The following is a 19,735-nucleotide window of genomic DNA, read 5'->3' as shown; positions in this document are numbered from 1 at the left end:
GGATTAATAGTAAAGCATTCATAAATATTCTAATTCTGCTGAAATTCTAATTCAATATTACATGGAGCCAGTTGGCTACTTTGCTGTAGTTACTGAAAGTTATCATTTGGCATGAATTTTCACCTACTAGATTAAGTTGGCTCATGTTTACACTCTTCCTGTCACTCGGTGGGGAAGAGGAACCAGGACTAATAGGACACGGTTGCCTTTTGAATCCAGTTGAGAAAGTGATGGTGGGGCTTCTGCACACTGTTTTTTGTGTTTTTGAAACATGGTCTTGCTCTGTCACCCAGGCTGGAGTGCAGTGGCAGAATCTCAACTCACTGCAGCCTCGACCTCCCGAGCTCAAGTGATCCTCCCACCTCAGCCTCCTGAGTAGCTGGGACCACAAGCACATACCACCATTCCTGGCTAATTTTTTATATCTTTGGTAGACACAGGGTCTCACCATGTTGCCCAGGCTGGTCTCGAACTACTGAGCTCAAGCAATCCACTCTCCTCAGCCTCCCAAAGTGTTAGGATTACAGGTGTGAGCCAACGCACCTGGTCCAACACTCTGTCTTCTTGTCCTACTTTTTTTTCTTTTTCTCTTGTTGGATAGCTCGTGACTAGGTAGGAATGAACAGCAGAAATTTTTGCCCCTTCTTTAAATGGGAGAGAATTTTCAGAGCATGGATTCTGTGCTTCATTATAGTGTCTTTATGTTAAGAATCTCTTTAGATTTGACTACCTGGCCTAAGAGGAGGAGATTTGTTCTTTACCATAGGCCAATAGGATAATCTGCCCATTGGCTGTATAGATTGGCCAAAGTAGTTCCATTAAATTTAATAGTAAAAATTATTCGCCAGGCGTGGTGGCTCATATCTGTAATCCCAGCACTTTGGGAGGCCGAGGCAGGCAGATCACAAGGTCAAGAGATTGAGACCATCCTGGCCAACATGGTGAAATCCCATCTCTACTAAAAATACAAAAATTAGCTGGGTATGGTGGTGCATGCCCATTGTCCCAGCTACTTGGGAGGCTGAGGCAGGATAATCTCTTGAACCCAGGAGGTAGAGGTTGCAGTGAGCCGAGATCACGCCACTGCACCCCAGCCTGGTGACAGAGCAAGACTTCGTCTCAAAAAAAAAAAAAACAAAAAAACCAAAAAAATAGTAAAATTTATTTTAACTGCTGATGGGAAAACATTAATAAGAGAACCTTGGAAATTGATGGAGAAAAAGAGAGGAAGGCACAATGCGTTGCTAATATTGATTACTTCATGAAGCCATGCTTTTTAAGATATATATATTACTGAGATATACAGTGCATTCACCAAACTAATAACTCTTATTATAAATTGGGTTTACCTGAGACAAATTTTTCCTGTCTGACCTCCTATCTGCTAAGGAAAAAACCTAATTCTCTACACTCTCACCCTTTTAAACTAATGACATTTTTTAGAGAATGTGACCTTAGAAGCATTTATTTTTTATTTAGAGAAATAGCTTAATTACTTAGTAGTTCAAAAATAAAGAGAAGTAAAACATATGACCTAAATCATTCAGATTTAACAAACATCGACATGTCGTCACATTTGTTTCTGACCTTTAAAACAAACAACACAGAATGTTATCAGCACAGCCAAAGGTGCACCCCACATATCCCCTTTGCTTTCTCCTTTTCTAGGGTTAACCACTACAAAGAAATTTTTAATACCTTTTTAAATACTTTTTATACTTGTTTTTGTACTTTTACTGCATATATGTGCCCATAAATAATGTATAGTGTTGTTCCACGTTTTAATTGATATATTACACGTGAGCATAGTTTGCATGTTAACCCTAAATTAATTTTTAAATATCTATCTATGTAGACACATATGGCATACAGTTTATTCCTTTTTTATCGCAGGATAGAATTACATAAATAAATTGACTTCTGTTTATCTAGTTCTTGACTACTGAGCAATTAATTGTGTCAGTTCTTCACTATTACAAACAAAGCTCTAAATAATAATGTGGCCTTTTTCCTTCTGGAGAATTGGGAGCAATTTTTTACAGCATCTATGGAGAAACACATCAAGAGAAGTACATCTTCAGTTTTATGAGAAATGTTTAAAAGATAAGCCAATTTAAAGTGTTCAAATAGATGATTTAAATCGATGAACCTTTTTATTTATGCTTAATTGACACACAATAATTGTATATATTTATGGGGTACAGTGTCATGTTTTGATACATATATACATTGTATAATAAGTTGTATATCCATCACCTCATTCATTTATCATTTCTTAGTGAATAAAACATTCAAAATCCTCTCTTCTAGCTCTTTTGAAATATACAATGTTGTTAACAATATTTACCCTACTGTACAATAGAGCATGACAACTTATTTCTCTTATCTAACTGTAACTTTGTAGCTGTTGACCAATTTCTTCCCATCTCTCATCCTGCTTACCCTCCCAGGCTCTGGTAACCACTATTCTACTCTCTGCTTTTATGAGACCAACTTATTTAGATTCCACATATGAGTGAGATCATGCAGTAGTTGTTTTTCTGTGCCAGAACTTATTTCACTTAACGTAATGTCCTCCAGGTTCATCCTGTTGCCACACTGACAGGATTCTATTCCTTTTTATGGCTTAATAGTATTCCATTGTGTATATATACATTTTCTTTATCCATTTATCCACTGATGGACATTTATGTTGATTCTACATCTTGGCTATTGTGAATAGTGCTGCAATAAACATGCAGATATCTCTCCAAGTTACTGACTGTATTTCCTTTGAATATATACTCAGTAGTGAGATTGCTGGATCATATGGTAGCTCCATTTAATTTTTTGAGAAATCTCCATAGTGTTTTACAAAATGACTATATAATTTATATTCCCACCAACCATGTATAAGTCTCCCCCTTTTTCCACATCCAGGCCAGTATTTGTTTTTGTTTTTTTTTTTGTCTTTTTGATAATAACCATTCTATTTGGGGTGAGGTCACAGCTCATGGAGGTTTTAATTTGCATTTCCTTAATAATTAGTTATATGAGTGGCTTTCTATATACCTATTGGCCATTTGTATGTCTTCTTTTGAGAAATATGTATTCAGGTCTTCTGCACATTTTAAAATTTATTGTTTTTGTTTGCTTTTGCCATTGGGTTGTTTCAGTTCCTTATATATTCTGGATATTAACCCCTTGTCAGACACACAGTTCAAAAATATTTTCTTTCATTCTGTAGGTTGTCTTTTCACTCAGTTGATTCTTTTCCTGTGCAGAAGCTTTTTAGTTTGATATAATCTTATTTGTCTATTTTTGCTTTTGTTACCTGTGCTTTTGAGGTCTTGTCAAAAAAATCCTTGTCTAAATTAATGTCATGAAGCATTTCCCTTGTGTTTTCTTCTAATAGTTTTACTGTTTTGGATCTTACATTTAAGTCCTTGATCCTCTTATAGTTTATTTTTATATATGATAAAGGATAGGGGTCTAGCTTCATCGTTCTGCATGTGCATATCCAGTTTTTCCATCACCATTTATTGAAGAGACTATCCTTCCCAATTTAACTATCTTATAGCAATGTATGAGAGTTCCTTTTCTTCATATACTTGCCAATTCATGGTGTCTTCATGTATATTTTTAAAATTTCATCAGTGCTATCTTACCATTGTTTTAACTTTTATTTACTTTATCACTTTGAAAGTGGACCCCTCACATGCTTAATATGTTTATTGGCCATTCGGACTTCATTTTCTGAGAGTTTCTAGTTTGTATTTTTTGCCATATTTTAATTGAGCTTGTCTTTTCCTTATTGAGCTTTTGTCTTTTCTTTATTGATTTATAGGAGTTCTCTATGTGTCCGGAATACTAGTGTTTTGTTGATTTGTGGCAGTATATATTCTCCCATCTGTGGTTTTGTGGTGTTGGTGGTTGCTGTCGTAATGAAACTTCATTTTAATGTTATCAAACTTAACAGAAGATTCATTCATCCTGTGTGCTTTGGGGATCCTGATTAAGAAATGTGCTTTACCATGAAAAACGAATGAGATCATGTCCTTTGCAGGGACATGGATGGAGTCAAAGTCCATTATGCTTAGCAAACTAACACAGGAAAAGAAAACCAAATACTGCATGTTCTCACTTGTAAGTGGGAGCTAAATGATGAGAACACATGGACACATAGAGGGGAATAACTCACACTAGGGCCTTTTAGAGGGTGGATGGTGGGAGGAGGGAGAGGATCAGGAAAAATAACGAATGGGTACTAAGCTTAATACCTGGGTGATGATGTATACATACGTAACAAACCTGCATGTTGTGCACATGTACCCTAGAACTTAAAGTATAATAATAAAAAAAGAAGCAAATACATTTTCTTTCTAATAAAATTTGTTTTTAGATCCTTCAAAAGGATTCAACAGCCAAAAAAAAAAATACCTGGGTGATGAAATAATCTGTACAACAAACCCCCATGACACAAGTTTACCTATGTAACAAACCTGCACTTGTACCCTTGAACATAAAATACAAGTTAGAAAGAAATATGCTTTACCCTAAGGCCATAAACATAATCTATAAAGTTTTCTAACGATGTGAGGTAGGGATATAGTATTATTTTTCCTTTATTGATAGCTGACTTCCTCAGCACCATTTATTGAGCAGTTCTTCCTTTTTACTACTTTATCACTGATTTATAATGCATTTTTGTCAATCTCATGGTCTTCATTATAAACATGTCTATTTCTAAGCTCTGTATTTTTCTTCATTATTTTATTGGTTTATCCTTGCAAATATTTATTGTTTGTTTTAATCACTTGCAAATATTTATTATTTGTAACAAGCCATGATATGTTATGGTGAATCCCTGCCTTCTCTTTTTATAAAAAAAGAGTACTTTGATAAATATTGATGTGAGTTGAAAAATAAATCGCTTATAAGCTATTTCAGAGATGCTGAAAAAATAGAATTCCTGTTAAAATTACTTTTAGCTTTCAGATTGTATTTCTTTGAATGTGAGGCCATGTGGCAACTAAATAACATGGGGTCCCAGGATTGTTAGAGCAAAAGCTGGTTCTTGAACTAAGCCCAGTAAAAATTTTTTAATAAAGCTGTTATGATAAATTTAAATAGATCCAACATTTTATTTGATCAACAAATTTATATAGAGTATGCATTAGTTGGTTATGATAGATTCTAGGTCTAATCTTTCAACAAAAAGAGAAAGGAACATGGAAACATGAAAAAGAACAGACAAAAAATAAGACACCCAGCTCATATCTTAACCTGAAGTATTATTTCCAAGTATGTTGAGATATTGTCTCGTCCTTCTGGTACTGGTATTTAGAATAGAGTAACAGCATCTGACAGCCTCGCTAATATCTGAATTTATTATGATGTGAAGTTTCCAAGTCTTTATGAATTTTTCCTAATTACACTATTAAATGTTTTAAAAGTGGTAGTGATTAAAGACTGAATTTAAGTTGTGTTTAATGCCTCATCAGTCAGTACCTATTTCAAGATCAAGCAGGAATTTCTAATATGGCATCTGATGTCATATAGAAATGAGATACCAAACAATAAAACAGAAAGGCTGAGAGACTGGAGGAGGAAATCCAAACTCATCAGCATTTTGCTTACTCTGGCTTGACACAGTCAGTAAAATGCTTTGAAAGCCATCCTGGGGAAAAGACAAATTCTGAGTGGAACAATGAGATTTCAGTAGCATGGAGAAATTGATGAGATGGCTGAAATCCACCGAATGTGAAATCTCACTTAGCCAATGCTCCTTAGACATACTGTGAGAAGAATTCACCACTGGGTCCCCAAGAGACATTGTCACATGTGTGGTTGAGCCAGGAGGAATATATATATATATGTTTTTATGCTACACATTAATATTCAAACATGGAATTAAATATCTTACACTTATCTTACACTTAAACTTTAAAAAGATCAGAGCAATTAGGCTGGGTGCAGTGGCTCACACCTGTAATCCCAGTACTCTGGGAGGCTGAGGCGGGTGGATTATGAGGTCAGGAGTTCGAGACCAGCCTGACCAACATGGTGAAACTCCATCTCTACTAAAAATAAAAAATTAGCTGGGAGAATCGCTTAAACCCAGGAGGCGGAGGTTACAGTGAGCTGAGATCTCACCACTGCACTCCAGCCTGGGCAAAGAGCGAGACTCTGTTTCAAACAACAAACAAACAAAAGATCAGAGCAATTAATGTATGGATCTGAAACCATAAGAAGGATTTTCTATCTTGTTGCTTACTTCGTATTATGATTTATTTACCTGGACTTTCAACAGTACCACCCTCCCCACCTTCTAGAATAGTACATATATATCATGATAAAATGTGTGGGCATGTCCTTCGAAAAATCACTCAAAATAACTTGTTTTGTTGTCTTTTGGAGTAATTGTTTACATGGAAGAGTTTTTTAATAAATAAAGTGTTATGTCTTAAAAAAGATTAGGGGTCTATAAACAATGAATAAATTAGAAATACTCATGCATTGTGTAGACAAGCAGGGTATACAGAATTAAATAGGTCATTACACACAAAATAAGGCAATGAGATTTCCAATGTCAAATAATTGCTTTGTTTCCACAGAAGAAACTATGGAGTCAAGATACTTGGGTCCAAATCCCAGCTTCTCCTCTTCCTATTGTTGTGACTATAAGACTGTCCGCCTTAGCTTTCACATCTAAAGAGTAGAAATAATAACAGTACCACCCAGCTCATATATTGAAGGCTATTGAATCACTTACAATACATCAGCTATTGGAACAGTGTATTAAAAAACATTTAGCAAACAACTTTTAGTACTATCATTTACAGAGACCAGATTCAGAAAGAAAGTAGCTATATCAACTAAACTTACATTTCTTTTTCAGCACATTTGCAGCAAAATATGTGGCAAATGTAAGAAAATATGAAGACATTCCCTAAGTCAAAAGAACATCTCTATTATACTATGCCACGGTTATCATTTCTTATTCTAAGACATACCACTTCTTTCCTTCAAATTTCCCTAGTGCCCTCCAGCTGATATAAACATGAGCCCTGAGAACCAGAGCAGCATGTCCGAGTTCCTCCTCCTGGGCCTCCCCATCTGGCCAGAGCAGCAGGCCATGTTCTTTGCCCTATTCCTGGGCATGTACCTGACCACAGTGCTGGGGAACCTGCTCATCATCCTGCTCATCCGGCTGGACTCTCACCTTCACACCCCCATGTACTTCTTCCTCAGCCACTTGGCCCTCACTGACATATCCTTTTCATCTGTCACTGTCCCTAAGATGCTGATGAACATGCAGACCCAGCACCTAGCCATCTTTTACAAGGGGTGCATTTCACAGACATATTTTTTCATATTTTTTGCTGACTTAGACAGTTTCCTTATCACTTCAATGGCATATGACAGGTATGTGGCCATCTGTCACCCTCTACATTATGCCACCATCATGAGTCAGAGCCAGTGTGTCATGCTGGTGGCTGGGTCCTGGGTCATCGCTTGTGCGTGTGCTCTTTTGCATACCCTCCTTCTGGCCCGGCTTTCCTTCTGTGCTGACCACATCATCCCTCACTTCTTCTGTGACCTTGGTGCCCTGCTCAAGCTGTCCTGCTCAGACACCTCCCTCAATCAGTTAGCAATCTTTACAGCAGGATTGACAGCCATTATGCTTCCATTCTGTGCATCCTGGTTTCTTATGGTCACATTGGGGTCACCATCCTCCAGATTCCCTCCACCAAGGGCATATGCAAAGCCTTGTCCACTTGTGGATCCCACCTCTCAGTGGTGACTATCTATTATGGGACAATTATTGGTCTCTATTTTCTTCCCCCATCCAGCAACACCAATGACAAGAACATAATTGCTTCAGTGATATACACAGTAGTCACTCCCATGTTGAACCCATTCATTTACAGTCTGAGAAATAAAGACATTAAAGGAGCCCTAAGAAAACTCTTGAGTAGGTCAGGCGCAGTGGCTCATGCCTGTAATCTCAGCACTTTGAGAGGCCGAGGCAGATGGATCACCTGAGATCAGGAGTTCGAGACCAGCCTGGCCAACATGGCGAAACCCCGTCTCTACTAAAAATACAAAAAAATTAGCCGGGCATGGTGGCGCATGCCTGTAGTCCCAGCTACTCGGGAGACTGAGGCAGAAGAATCACTTGAACCCAGGAGGCGGAGGTTGCAGTGAGCCAAGATCGTGCCACTGCACTCCAGCCTGGGTGACAGAGCAAGACTCTGTCAAAAAAAAAAAAAGAAAAAAAATTCTTGAGTAAAAAAAAACCATTATTCTAACTGATACTTACCTTTCTTTTAAAACATCCCATGTAATATTTTTCCTCAATAATACAGAAATACAAATTATTGAAAATATAGCTCACTTTTCTTTCTTCCACAGCTGTCACTCTGAAATGCTTTCCTGATATTATTCTTGCATCTGTTTGAGGGACTAGTAAAATAGGATATGTTGTATAGGACTTTGTTTGCTCTTTTCTTGGGTAATGGAATTGGAAAATATTCTGAGCATGTTATGTCACTTTGGCTGGTATGAAAAGGAAGTCATCAGGGCTGACCTTTCCCAAATTTTAAATTTGTTATAAAATGTGTCTGGCCCTTCATACCTCTATTTCTTAGGAATTTTCCACTTTTGTGAAGATATGGCTCTTCTTTCGCCCAGGCACCAGATATCCAGGAAGCTGAAGCCCTTTCAGAAATTTTAAGAAAAACATATGACATTTCTCACTCCTTACATAATAATTAACACACTGCTTTCTTGTCCTTCCAGAATATAGCCCACACTTCCTTTCTCCCCAAACACATACAGATGTTCAGTGACAAAATAAATGTCACCTCAGTTCTCTCAGGGACTGATCTAAGAACTTAATATACTTTAAAATCATCTAACTTAATCCCAACAAAAACTCCAAAAGGTAAGTTTAAAAAACTCAGGCTCTAAAAGGGGAAGAATACCCCAAGATCATATAGTTCGTGAAAGGAAGACTTGAATCTTGGCATCTGATTCCAGAGTGACTCAGTGTAGCAAAGACTATAATAGTTTACATGGAACACTGTGTGGGTTTGAAGAGGAATAATTAGCTCAGTCTGATGGAAGAGGATATAAACAACTTCCCAAAGAAGGCGTTTCTTTACCTGAATCTTATCAGATGAGAACTATCCAGACACACAAGGTTTTATCTTGTTCTGATGATCACAGGAAGAGGGAGTAGTGTGTGTCAGGATGTTAAATTGGAAGTTTCAACTGAGGCACCAAGACCTGGGAGACAACAGATATTAAAGTGAATCGTGACACACAAAATGAAGATATTGATAGGAAATACTCAATAATAATAATCAATATCGTAACACTTGAGCCTCTCAATCTAATGTGGATCTAAAAAGAGCTGAGAGCTGGAGGTAAGAGAGTGTCCTGTAAAGAGTCTTCTTTCGGAGAAAGCTGCATAGTGAACCCCAAATCCTCCTAACAGGGAGAGGGGTGTTTTTCTCCTTATCTCAAGCTTAATGGAAGAAGCTTCAATAGAACCACTTAGCAAGTTTGATATATATCCCCTGCTTTTGTGAGAGAAAGAGCAATAGAAAAGAAGAAATGTGGTGGGAGAGAGATACAGACAATGATGAAACTATGTTTAGGGAATGCTTTCACTTCTTTTCATGGTGAGGCAATAAAATAACTGGGGGTCCCAGTACCTGGTAGTGGACAGTTAGCCAGGAAGGCCCCACCGTGGTGCTGTCCCCATGCCTAACCCTGCCCCTGGCCTCGCCCTCCAGCCCCTATCTCCTAGCCAGCCCCTGCCCCAACCTTCCCTGCCAAGCTGGATGGAGGAGGGCGTAGCCCAGGCTGCTCCTTGTCTGCCTGTTGTCCTGCCAAGTGTTCACCTAGGAAAAAAAAAGACATTAGAGAAATGTCCAAATATGTTGAGTTTATTCAGGAATGAGAAATGAAGATTACAACCCAGGGTGCACAAAATGACAAGCCATCAGTGCATCTGGTGAGGGCGGGGTAAAGGGAAGCTCTCATTGGCAAGAAGGAAGAGGTTCGTGTCAGCTGCTTAGACACGGAGTCCACTGGCTCCAGAGGCTCAAAGCTAAAGTTGTCATCAGTTCATTGGTAGAAATGCTGTTACTGTGCAAATGACCATTTGAGAGCATGTTATCTGAATTACCGCAGTCCTAAAGAATGTCTAGTGATAAACCTTGCCATAGAAGCATATGTATATGTGTGAAACCTGCAAGCTGTGCAAAGCAGATGAGTGAAAGATACAAAGAGATGTCTTCTGGAGCTCTTAGAAAGTTCTTGGAAATAGTTCTTATCTCAGACATGTAAGCATGAGCCCCCTCTCCTTCATGCCTTCCCAGCCCTATTTTGTCTGGGTGTGACAAAAGTTATTTCATCCTGATACCTGCAACTTTCACATTTCCCTCTTTTGATAACGATTTTTCTCTAAAAATATTGATCAACTAGCCTGTAGCCAGGTTTGAATTGTCCTTTGGTGCTGGGATAGACCTGTTGTAGTTAGTTGATCTCATCCCACATCAGGCGGAAGCTGGAAGTCAGTCTCAAGACCCTTTTAGCCACATTTGAGCAAGAAGGAGGCCAGAAGGAGAAGCTCTTAGGCTTATTTCATCTGGATTTCATCATTAAATTTAATTTTGTCTGTTCCATAGGCATTGACTATCATCTCAAATTGCTGGGCCAACGTTATTTTGTCAGGAGTTGTATTTCTGCAAAGATTTAACAGACAACAGGTATACAGTTTAAAAAGGAAAATACAGAGCAAAAACAGCCACAATATGACGAGTCCAGTTTGCATGATGCTTTCGAACCATGAACAAAGGCAACCAACTAAATAGATAAAATGACCCCAGAGAAATGGGTGAGACTTGTAGCCAGATAGGCTTGTTCTTTTAGTTTATGTAACTGAGTTTCAACTTATCTGGAAGAGTTAACCTGGGTACAACATGCAGTATTAGCAATCGCATAGATACCACCTTGCTCGGCTAATAGATAATCAAGAGCAATTCTGTCAACACTACCCTGGCAATAGAAGCCAATGAATGCTATTGTATACTTGCAGTGAAGTCTGCAAGAATTCCTAGGGTAGCAAATAAATCTTTTACCATTTCTTCATTAGTGGCTATATCATACCATTATACAAAAGATCTGACAAAGGAAGCAATCCAGAGTCCCATGCCCACCTGGTAACTCATGTTTAACCCTTTGATATAGTAAGAGGGGACTAGTCCAATGACTAGTCCCGTGACCAGTTTCAGATCTATTATGCATTGACAACAGAGAAACAAAACATCCTAACACACATTAGCCTCCTGTTGTCCAAGTGTCTAAATAGCTGGAGGCCCATATTGACATATCCCACCCACAAAAGTAAATATATCCGATAGGAAAACAAAGAATTCTTCCATCTGTAAATTTTCCGTGTATGGCAGGATTAAACCAGGGGTCAGTTATATTACTATAAACTGCTAATGGCCCTTTCTCTTAAAATCAGTCCCAACAAGTTTTCGTACATATGGTAAAGAGACCCAAGGAACACTTTAAGAGAGATGATTCATTGCACATCTCTAGGGCCCTACTAGGAGATCATTGTTTTGAGTAGATGAGACAGGAGACAGGAGTAGAAGGTGAACGAGAAAGCTTAACCTTATAGGACGGTCCCATGATACACTTTGTACAGAGGGTTGGAGCTGAGATGTTAGCAAAATTTGTTACAGATTGTACTAAAAGATCACTAGAGTCATGAACAGGTCAGGATTTTTTATGACAGATCCAACAATCAGTAAGTTTTCCCCTGTACCAACAGACTGGGAAATGCGGACAGGAATATCATCTTCCAGGGGAAAAAAAAGGATAAGATAAAGTAAGAATTAGAAATAAGGAAAGGGTATACAGAAGTCATCCAAACACCTTGGGAGAAACAGATGCCACCTGCTTCAAATCTTAGAAATTTTTAGTTTTATAAACTAAGTTCAGTTCTTAGAAATTTTTAGTATTAATTCGTTGACAGGAGTGCAGATCCACCCAGGAGCTGATGTTTTCCTTAGATAAGATACATATATCCAAGAATCAATTCCTTTAAGGTTGGCAGCACAAAGGTTGGTTAACAGGACCAGAAATGGGCCTCTCAATGAGGTTGGAGGGAGTCTTTTTTTAAATATCTTTTCAAATAGACAAAATCTCCTGATTGTAGATTATGGTGTTTTAGGTCTTCATTTCCTGGGAATGCACTGTGGAAAGATTGTTCTACCAGAGCATACTTTTTATCCATAGCCTTGATTATACCTTTATAATATTGAAGCATTTCACCTTTTATGAACTTTGGGTCTTTTAAGTTGGGGCCAAATGCATGGGGTGCCCAGTAATAATTACAAATTGTGAGATCTTATGTATTCCAAAGGGAGACCTTTTAGCTCTGAAGCACTATAGGCAGGGCTTTTGGCCATGGCAAGTATAAGGTTTCTACAAAATTTGCCAGTTGGGTCTTAAGAGTACTATTGGTGCATTTCAACTAGTCCAGAGGGCTGGAAATGATAAGCACAATTAAAGTGCTGTAAGATTGGCCAGATGGCCCACATTTGTATTATAACCTATCCTGTAAAATCAGTTCCTCAGTTGCTGGGAGCTCAAGAGATGGCCCTGGTATCGATTATCTTTTCTAATAGGACTTTAACTACTGCTAATGTGGTGGCTTATCTTTAGGGGAATGCTTCAATCCAGGGGGAGAACACATAGATCAAGACTAACACATATTTGTATCCATGCAAGGGAGGGAGCTGGATAAAACCCAACTTTGAAAGGCCCATTAGGGAGGTTAAAATGTCCAGGGTTATGCACCCCACATTCCCAGGATTGGATTTAGGGAATGTAAGCCAGGGTAAAATAAGTATTTTTGGCTCCTTTATTGATGGTACCTGACCAGTATTGTTTTATAGAAGTAATTGTATTTTATGTAGCCCAGTGGTTTAAGTTATGTACAGTAGTAAACAATGGAAATTTCATGGAGTCTAGCAGGACAGGTTTGTTTATTTGGCCCAAACCCAAGTATATCTTTACCAGTGAATCAGTATTCACTATTCTCCAGTTTATTTTTTTGGCCCCAGATGCCCAATTCTGTGCTTCTTTAGTAATTGTTTCAGAATTATTTGGTGGGAACTTTCTAGCTGGGCCATGATAGAAATTTGATCAATAGGATCTTTTAAGGACAGCATTCTTTGCTGCATTATCAGCAAAGTGATTTTCCCTAGATTCCATAGTTTCTAATTTTGAATGGCCAGAGACTTTGATCATGGTTAGGGCATCAGGTAACTGTATAGCATCTAATAATTCTTGCACATAAGGGACATTCTTTATTTTTTCTCCATTGGAAGTGAGGAACCTCTTTACTTCCAAACCATACCAAAATTATGAACAACTCCAAAGGCTTACTGTATTAGTCCATTTTCATGCTGCTGATAAAGACATGCCTGAGACTGGGAAGAAAAAGAGGCTTAATTGGACTTACAATTCCACGTGGCTGAGGGGGCCCCAGAATCACAGTGGGAGGCAAAAGGCATTTCTTACATGGCAGCAGCAAGAGAAGACGAGGAAGATGAAAAAACAGAAAACCCTTATAAAACCATTAGATCTCGTGAGACTTATTCACTACCATGAGAACAGTATGGGGAAACCACCCCGTGATTCAAATTATTTCCCACTAGGTCCCTCCCACAACACATGGGAATTATTGGAGATATAATTCAAGTTGAGATTTGGGTGGGGACACAGAGCCAAACCATATCATTCCACCCCTGGCCCCTCCAAATCTCATGTCCTCACATTTCAAAACCAATCTCCCAACAGTCCCCCAAAGTTTAACTCTTTTCAGCATTAACCCAAAAGTCCAAAGTGTCATCTGAGACAATGCAAGTCCCTTCCTCCTATGAGCCTGTAAAATCAAAAGCAAGTTAGTTACTTCCTAGATACAATGGGGGTATGGGTATTGGGTAGATATAGCCATTCCAAATGGGAGAAATTGGCCAAAACAAAGGGGCTACAGGCCCCATGCAAGTCTGAAATCAAGCAGGGCAGTCAAATCTTAAAGCTGCAAGATGATCTCCTTTGACTCCAGGTCTCACATCCAGGTCATACTGATGCAAGAGGTGGGTTCCCATAGTCTTGGGCAGCTCCACCCCTGTGGCTTTGCAGGGTACAGCCTCCCTCCCAGCTGCTTTCACGGGCTGGCATTCAGTGTCCGTGGCTTTTCCAGGCACCTGGTAAAAGCTGTGGGTGGCTCTACAATTCTGGGGTCTGGAGGACAGTGGCCCTCTTCTCACAGCTCCACTAGGCCAATGTCAAAGCCATTCAACAACAGTGCCCCAGTAGGGACTCTATGTGGGGGTTCCAACCCCACATTTCCCTTGCACCCTGCCCTAGCAAAGGTTCTCCATGATAGCCCCACCCCTGCAGCAAACTTCTGTCTGGGCATCCATGCATTTCCATACATCTGAAATCTAGGCAGAGGTTCCCAACCTCAATTCTTGACTTCTGTGCACCCACAGGCTCAACACCACATGGAAGCTGCCAAGGCTTGAAGCTTGCACCATCTGAAGCCATGGCCTGAGCTCTACGTTGGCCCCTTTCAGCTACAGTGGGAGTGGCTGGGAGACAGGGCACCAAGTCCCTATACTGCACACAGCATGGGGACCCTGGGCCCTGCCTACAAAACCATTTTTCCCTCCTAGACCTCCAGGTCTGTTATGACAGAGGCTGCCGCAAAGGTCTCTGACATGCCCTGGAGACACTTCCCCCACTGTCTTGGAGATTAACATTCAGCTCCTCATTACTTATGCAAATATCTGCAGCCAGCTTGAATTTCTCCTCAGAAAATAAGATTTTCTTTCCTATCACATTGTCCAGCTGCAAATTTTTCCAAACTTTTATGCTCTGCTTCCTTTTTAAAACTGAATGCCTTTAAAAGCACCCAAGTCACCTCTTGAGTGCTTTGCTGCTTAAAAATTTCTTTTGCCAGATACCCTAAATCATCTCTCTCAAATTCAAAGTTCCACAGATCTCTAGGGCAGAGGCAAAATGCTGCCAGTCTCTTTGCTGAAACATAACAAGAGTCACCTTTGCTCCAGTTCCCAGAAAGTTACTCATCTCCATCTGAGACCACCTCAGCCTGGATTTCATTGTCCATATCATTAACAATATGTTTGTCAAAGCCATTCAACAAGTCTCTAGGGAGTTCCAAACTTTCCCACATTTTCCTGTCTTCTTCTGAGCCCTCCAAACTGTTCTAACTTCTGCCTGTTATCCAGTTCTAAAGTCGCTTCCACATTTTCGGGTATCTTTTCAGCAGTGCCCCACTTCCAGTACCAATTTACTGTATTAATCCATTTTCATGCAGCTGATAAACATATACCCAAGACTGTGAAGAAAAAGAAGTTTAATTATACTTACAGTTCCCCATGACTGGGGAGGCCTCAGAATCATGATGGGAGGTGAAAGGCACTTCTTACATGGTGGTGTCAAGAGAAAATGAGGAAGACGCAAAAGTTGAAACCCCTGATAAAACGACAGATCTCATGAGACTTACTCACTACCATGAGAACAGTATGGGGGAAACTGCTCCCCATGATTCAAATTATCTACCACTGGGTCCCTCCCACAACACATGGGAATTATGGAACTACAATTCAAGATGAGATTTGGGTGGGGACACAGAGCCAAACCATATCACTTACCTGCTGCTTACATAAACATTGTCTTTTCTGTAGCAAAGAGTCAGGCTCAAGTAAGGGCGAACAGATCTGCCTGCTGGGCTGAAGTAGTTAATAGTAAATGAGCTGCTTTCACAATCTCAAAGGAAGTCATGACTGCACAGCCTGCACAATACTTGCCAGACTCATTCTTTAAATGTGAGCCGTCTGTAAACCAGGACAACTCAGCATTGTCCACAGGAATCACTCCCAAGGAATTGAAAGCTGGTCTGTCAGAGTTAAGCAGCCATATGGTGTTTCATCTGAAGGAGAGGTCCCGAGAACCACAGGGTTAAGGTTATTGCAGCATGATTGAATAATATGATGAATAGTAAGTAGGAGAGGCTCATAGGAGGTTAGTCAGCTAGCAGAAAAATGCCGAGTGTGATGAGTGTGTAAAAGGGCTTCCATGGCATGAGGAAAAAACACAGTCAGGGAGGAATCCCATGACTATCTCCTCAGTCGCCTTGACTAACAAGGATGCAGCAGGGACTGCTCTTAGGCAGAGAGGGAATCCACAGGAGATGGGATCCAGTTGTTAACTGTAGTATCCTGAAGGATGGTGTGGGCCTCCTTGCTTTTGGGTTAAGATCCCTGAAGTATTTTCTTCCTTTTCACAGACAAAGAGAAAAAAAAAGAGTTTATGATTAGAATTACCTAGAACTGGAGAATTTATCAATTTCTCCTTTAGCTTTTTAAAAACTTACCCTTATGATTTTGTCCAAGTAATGGGGTCAGGTTTGGTAAATTTATATAAAGCACATAGGAGTGGGCCAGAAGAGAAAAGTTGGGAATTCAGTTTCAAAAGTAGCCAGTGAGTCCAAGAAATCCACTCACAAAGTTGGCATTTGTTTTGGGCTGAGGAAATAGTAAAATGCCTTGAATCTGTTCTGGTTCTAAATGTAATTCATTCTCTGAAATTAAATGGCTTTATTATTTCACCTGAGTTTTTATTCACTGCAGTTTTTCTTTACAGGCATTATGACCTTAAGCAGCCATTTGCTTTAATAGATGTACACTGTCTTTTTCACAGGCTGCCTGTGAAGGACAGCAAAGAAGGAAGTCATCTACGTATTGTAGTAAACAAGAGTCTTGGAGAAAAATTACATCCTTTAAGTCTGCCTTTAATATTTGAGAAAATAGGAAGAATTTTCAGTAAAACCCTGAGGCATTACTATCCAGGTAAACTGTTGGCCTTCCCAGGTGAAGGCAAAAAGATATTGGTTGGCTTGATCCCCTGGAATAATGAATAATGTAATACACAGATCAGTGATGGTGAAGAATCTGCTATCAATGGGTATTGGGTTTAATACAGTACAGGGATTTGGAACCACTGGGTGCTTTGTAATAATACTATAGTTTATAACTGAGAGAGAGTTCCTGAACGAACCTCCTCCCATGGTTGTTTGGTATTTTAGTAGGTAGGAACAGGGTACTCCAAGGACTGGTACAGAGAATAATGAGACTGTTTTTTATATTCTTTTATAATAAGTTTAATACCTTGCAGTGCCATCTGGTTTAGTGGCTGTTTAATATTAAGCAAGGGTTTTAATAGGTTAATCTGGATTTTAATAAGAGGTACACTATGAATTTTGAAAATATCAGTGAAAGATTTTGCCTTTAAAGAGACAGGTATTTAATTTAGCACTAAATGAGTGACATTATTTTTGTTTTCTGAACAGGGAATGACATAACAAATGACAGAATTGGGGGAGTCTGTTGAGTGAGGACAGTTTAGTTTATCAAAGTCTAAAATTATTTCCCCCTTTTGGGAAAAAGAAATTTTAGCATGGTATTTTTCAAAAAAATCACATCCAAGGTGGTGGAGCGGGGCAGAATTAACAAGCAAAAGGTGTGGGTGTCTTGGACAGAAGGCCAAGATGGAAAGAAATGGGCTGTGAAACAAAAGCAGTCAGTGGCTTGTTGGAAACGCTCACCATTTGTAATTTTTTTATTACTCTGAGGCAGGGGCTGACTGAGGCTAGGGGGATTAAGGACGATAAATATTGTGTGGCATCAATGAACACAGTTAAGACTACACTCCCAGCCGGATGCGGTGGCTCATGCCTGTAATTCCAGCACTTTGGGACACCAAGGCAGGTGGCTTATGAGGTCTGGAGTTCGAGACAAGCCTGCCCAACAAGGTGAAACCCCATCTTTACTAAAAATACAAAGAATTAGCTGGGCATGGTGGTGGGCACCTGTAATCCCAGCTACTCAGGAGGCTGAGCCAGGAGAATTGCTTGAACCCAGGAGGCAGAGGTTGCAGTGAGCCGAGATCGCACCACTGCACTCCAGCCTGGGAGATAAGAGAGAAACTCTATCTCAAAAAGAAAACCACTCCTAATTTGAAGGATCATTTCACTCAGAAAATTAAGTGGGAGAAGTGGGAAAATCCCCCATAAGTCCTTGGAGCCCCTTCACTGAAAGTGCTCTCAGATGGGAGAGGAGATGGGGTAGTTGAGAATGAAATTCCCCCTTTCTCTTGCAGCAATCTCTCTTCCAGCCATCTGGAATGTTGGCATAACCCAGGGAGTCTCTGCTTAGTGTTATGTCTGGGAGCCTCGGTTTGCTGTAATTGAAGATTAAGAATGTTAGTGGTTTTCTTTTTAGTACTGTCCTCAGGGGTGCAGGCAAGCTGATTTGCCAGATTAACCAAATCAGAAGTGGACATAGTTTTCCATTCCATGTGTGCTCTTTTGACAAGCTGAGAAAGTTCTTGAGTAAGGCCATTTGCAAACTTAGAATTACAGCCTACTTGAGTAGATTCGGCATCCATAGGTAATCCAGAATTTTCTACAAATACAACCTGGAGCCAACTGTAATAGTCGTAATCTGGTTCATTAGGTTTTGGGTACAGTCTTGGATTTTATTCATCTCAGGTTTCAGGAAAAGCCTCAAGAATAGCCTCATGAAGTTTTGTTGTTTTTGTTTGTTTGTTTGCTTGCTTGCTCACTATGCTTCAGGCTCTGTCATAGTCTTTTGGGGTGTTCTTGCCTAAAGCCCTCTCAGGGTCACATCACGGAGCCTGGGCCGTTCAATATTGGGCCTGGCCTTCACAAAAAGTATATGAACCAATTGGCATAGGTGAGAAAAACCTGGATGATAAGTCGAAATTATAATACTGTGTTAATTTTATCAGCAAATTGGAAAGGTCTCCATGACCTTTGGGAATTCTGTGGCAATGGCTTAAAGTTCAGCCTTGCTCCAAGGAACAAAATAAATTTAGGATTTAGAGGAATCATCAGTGAATTTAACTTTCAAGGGACAGGTTTTAACAGGACCAGGTTCAGGGGTAGTTGGAGCTGAGGAATCCAGAGGGAAAGGTAATTCACTCAAAGAAGAAATAGAGAGGAGGAACAGGGGAAAGAGAAGAGGAGGTCTCCTCCAACGAGGAACAAGTCTGGGATCCTCAAGCCTTGTCCTTCCTTAACTATTTGTTTGTCTCAGTTAATTTTGACATGGTATCTCATAAGGAGGCAATTGTAGAATCCTGAATGTACTTAGAAGCTTCGAGATACCAATTAAAGTATGTTTCCCATTCAGATTGTTTAATATTAGGACCACAGTCTCCTAATTTTGTTCTAACAAAACAAGTTTGGGGAGCTCAAATGCCCCCTAGTATGACCACTGAGGATCCAAATTAGTTTTGGTGTGCTATAGTTATTGATTTAAAATTGTACACAAGACAGAGGACCATAATTTTTTAAACATAGAGAGAGCAGGGGTCCCAGGAGGATTATAATTACGTGCTTTAGGATTTTGGGATCCCATTCTGCTTATTAATCTCTTGAGAGCAAAATAAAAGCCCTAAGAGCAGAGCCCTGTCAGGGAATGATAGGCGTTTGGACTGGTGTTTTGTTTTACAGTGTGCCTGGCACCGGATTTTTGTTTTACTTGGCAAGCAATCTGCATTCTCATTGCCTGTCCCATGACCAAGTTTTCCCTAGACGCACAAAATTTTT

The 19,735-nt window shown here is 39.7% G+C and overlaps 2 protein-coding genes across 9 annotated transcripts in view; one reads left to right on the top strand and one right to left on the bottom strand.

Annotated features, from left to right (window-relative positions):
- The window catches only part of LOC134759798 (olfactory receptor 1J2), a 44,530-nt gene extending 27,778 nt beyond the window's left edge, over positions 1 to 16,752 (bottom strand). For 6 of the 8 annotated variants that reach the window (XM_063714408.1, XM_063714409.1, XM_063714406.1 and 3 more), the window contains exons 1-5: positions 15,756 to 16,752; positions 15,472 to 15,576; positions 9,817 to 9,893; positions 9,150 to 9,273; positions 8,621 to 8,703 (exon numbers count right to left, since the gene is read on the bottom strand). The gene's annotated coding sequence lies outside the window, so the exon portion shown is untranslated. The remainder of the gene's footprint in view (positions 1 to 8,620; positions 8,704 to 9,149; positions 9,274 to 9,816; positions 9,894 to 15,471; positions 15,577 to 15,755) is intronic. The other 2 variants (XM_063714407.1, XM_063714410.1) reach the window with 2 other exon arrangements.
- LOC100437914 (olfactory receptor 1J1) lies at positions 7,049 to 8,004 on the top strand. The gene has a single exon (XM_002820178.5). The coding sequence runs from the start codon at positions 7,067 to 7,069 to the stop codon at positions 7,784 to 7,786; it is 720 nt and encodes a 239-aa protein (XP_002820224.5). The 5' UTR covers positions 7,049 to 7,066; the 3' UTR covers positions 7,787 to 8,004.
- Positions 16,753 to 19,735: the final 2,983 nt, after the last annotated feature.

The sequence above is a fragment of the Pongo abelii genome, chromosome 13 (genome assembly GCF_028885655.2).
Source record: "Pongo abelii isolate AG06213 chromosome 13, NHGRI_mPonAbe1-v2.0_pri, whole genome shotgun sequence".
Lineage (NCBI taxonomy): Eukaryota > Metazoa > Chordata > Mammalia > Primates > Hominidae > Pongo > Pongo abelii.
This window is presented reverse-complemented; position numbering and strand designations above follow the sequence as displayed.

Excerpts from the sequence above, each read along its gene's own strand:
- LOC100437914 (XM_002820178.5), top strand. The coding sequence starts at position 7,067 with ATGTCCGAGTTCCTCCTCCTGGGCCTCCCCATCTGGCCAGAGCAGCAG.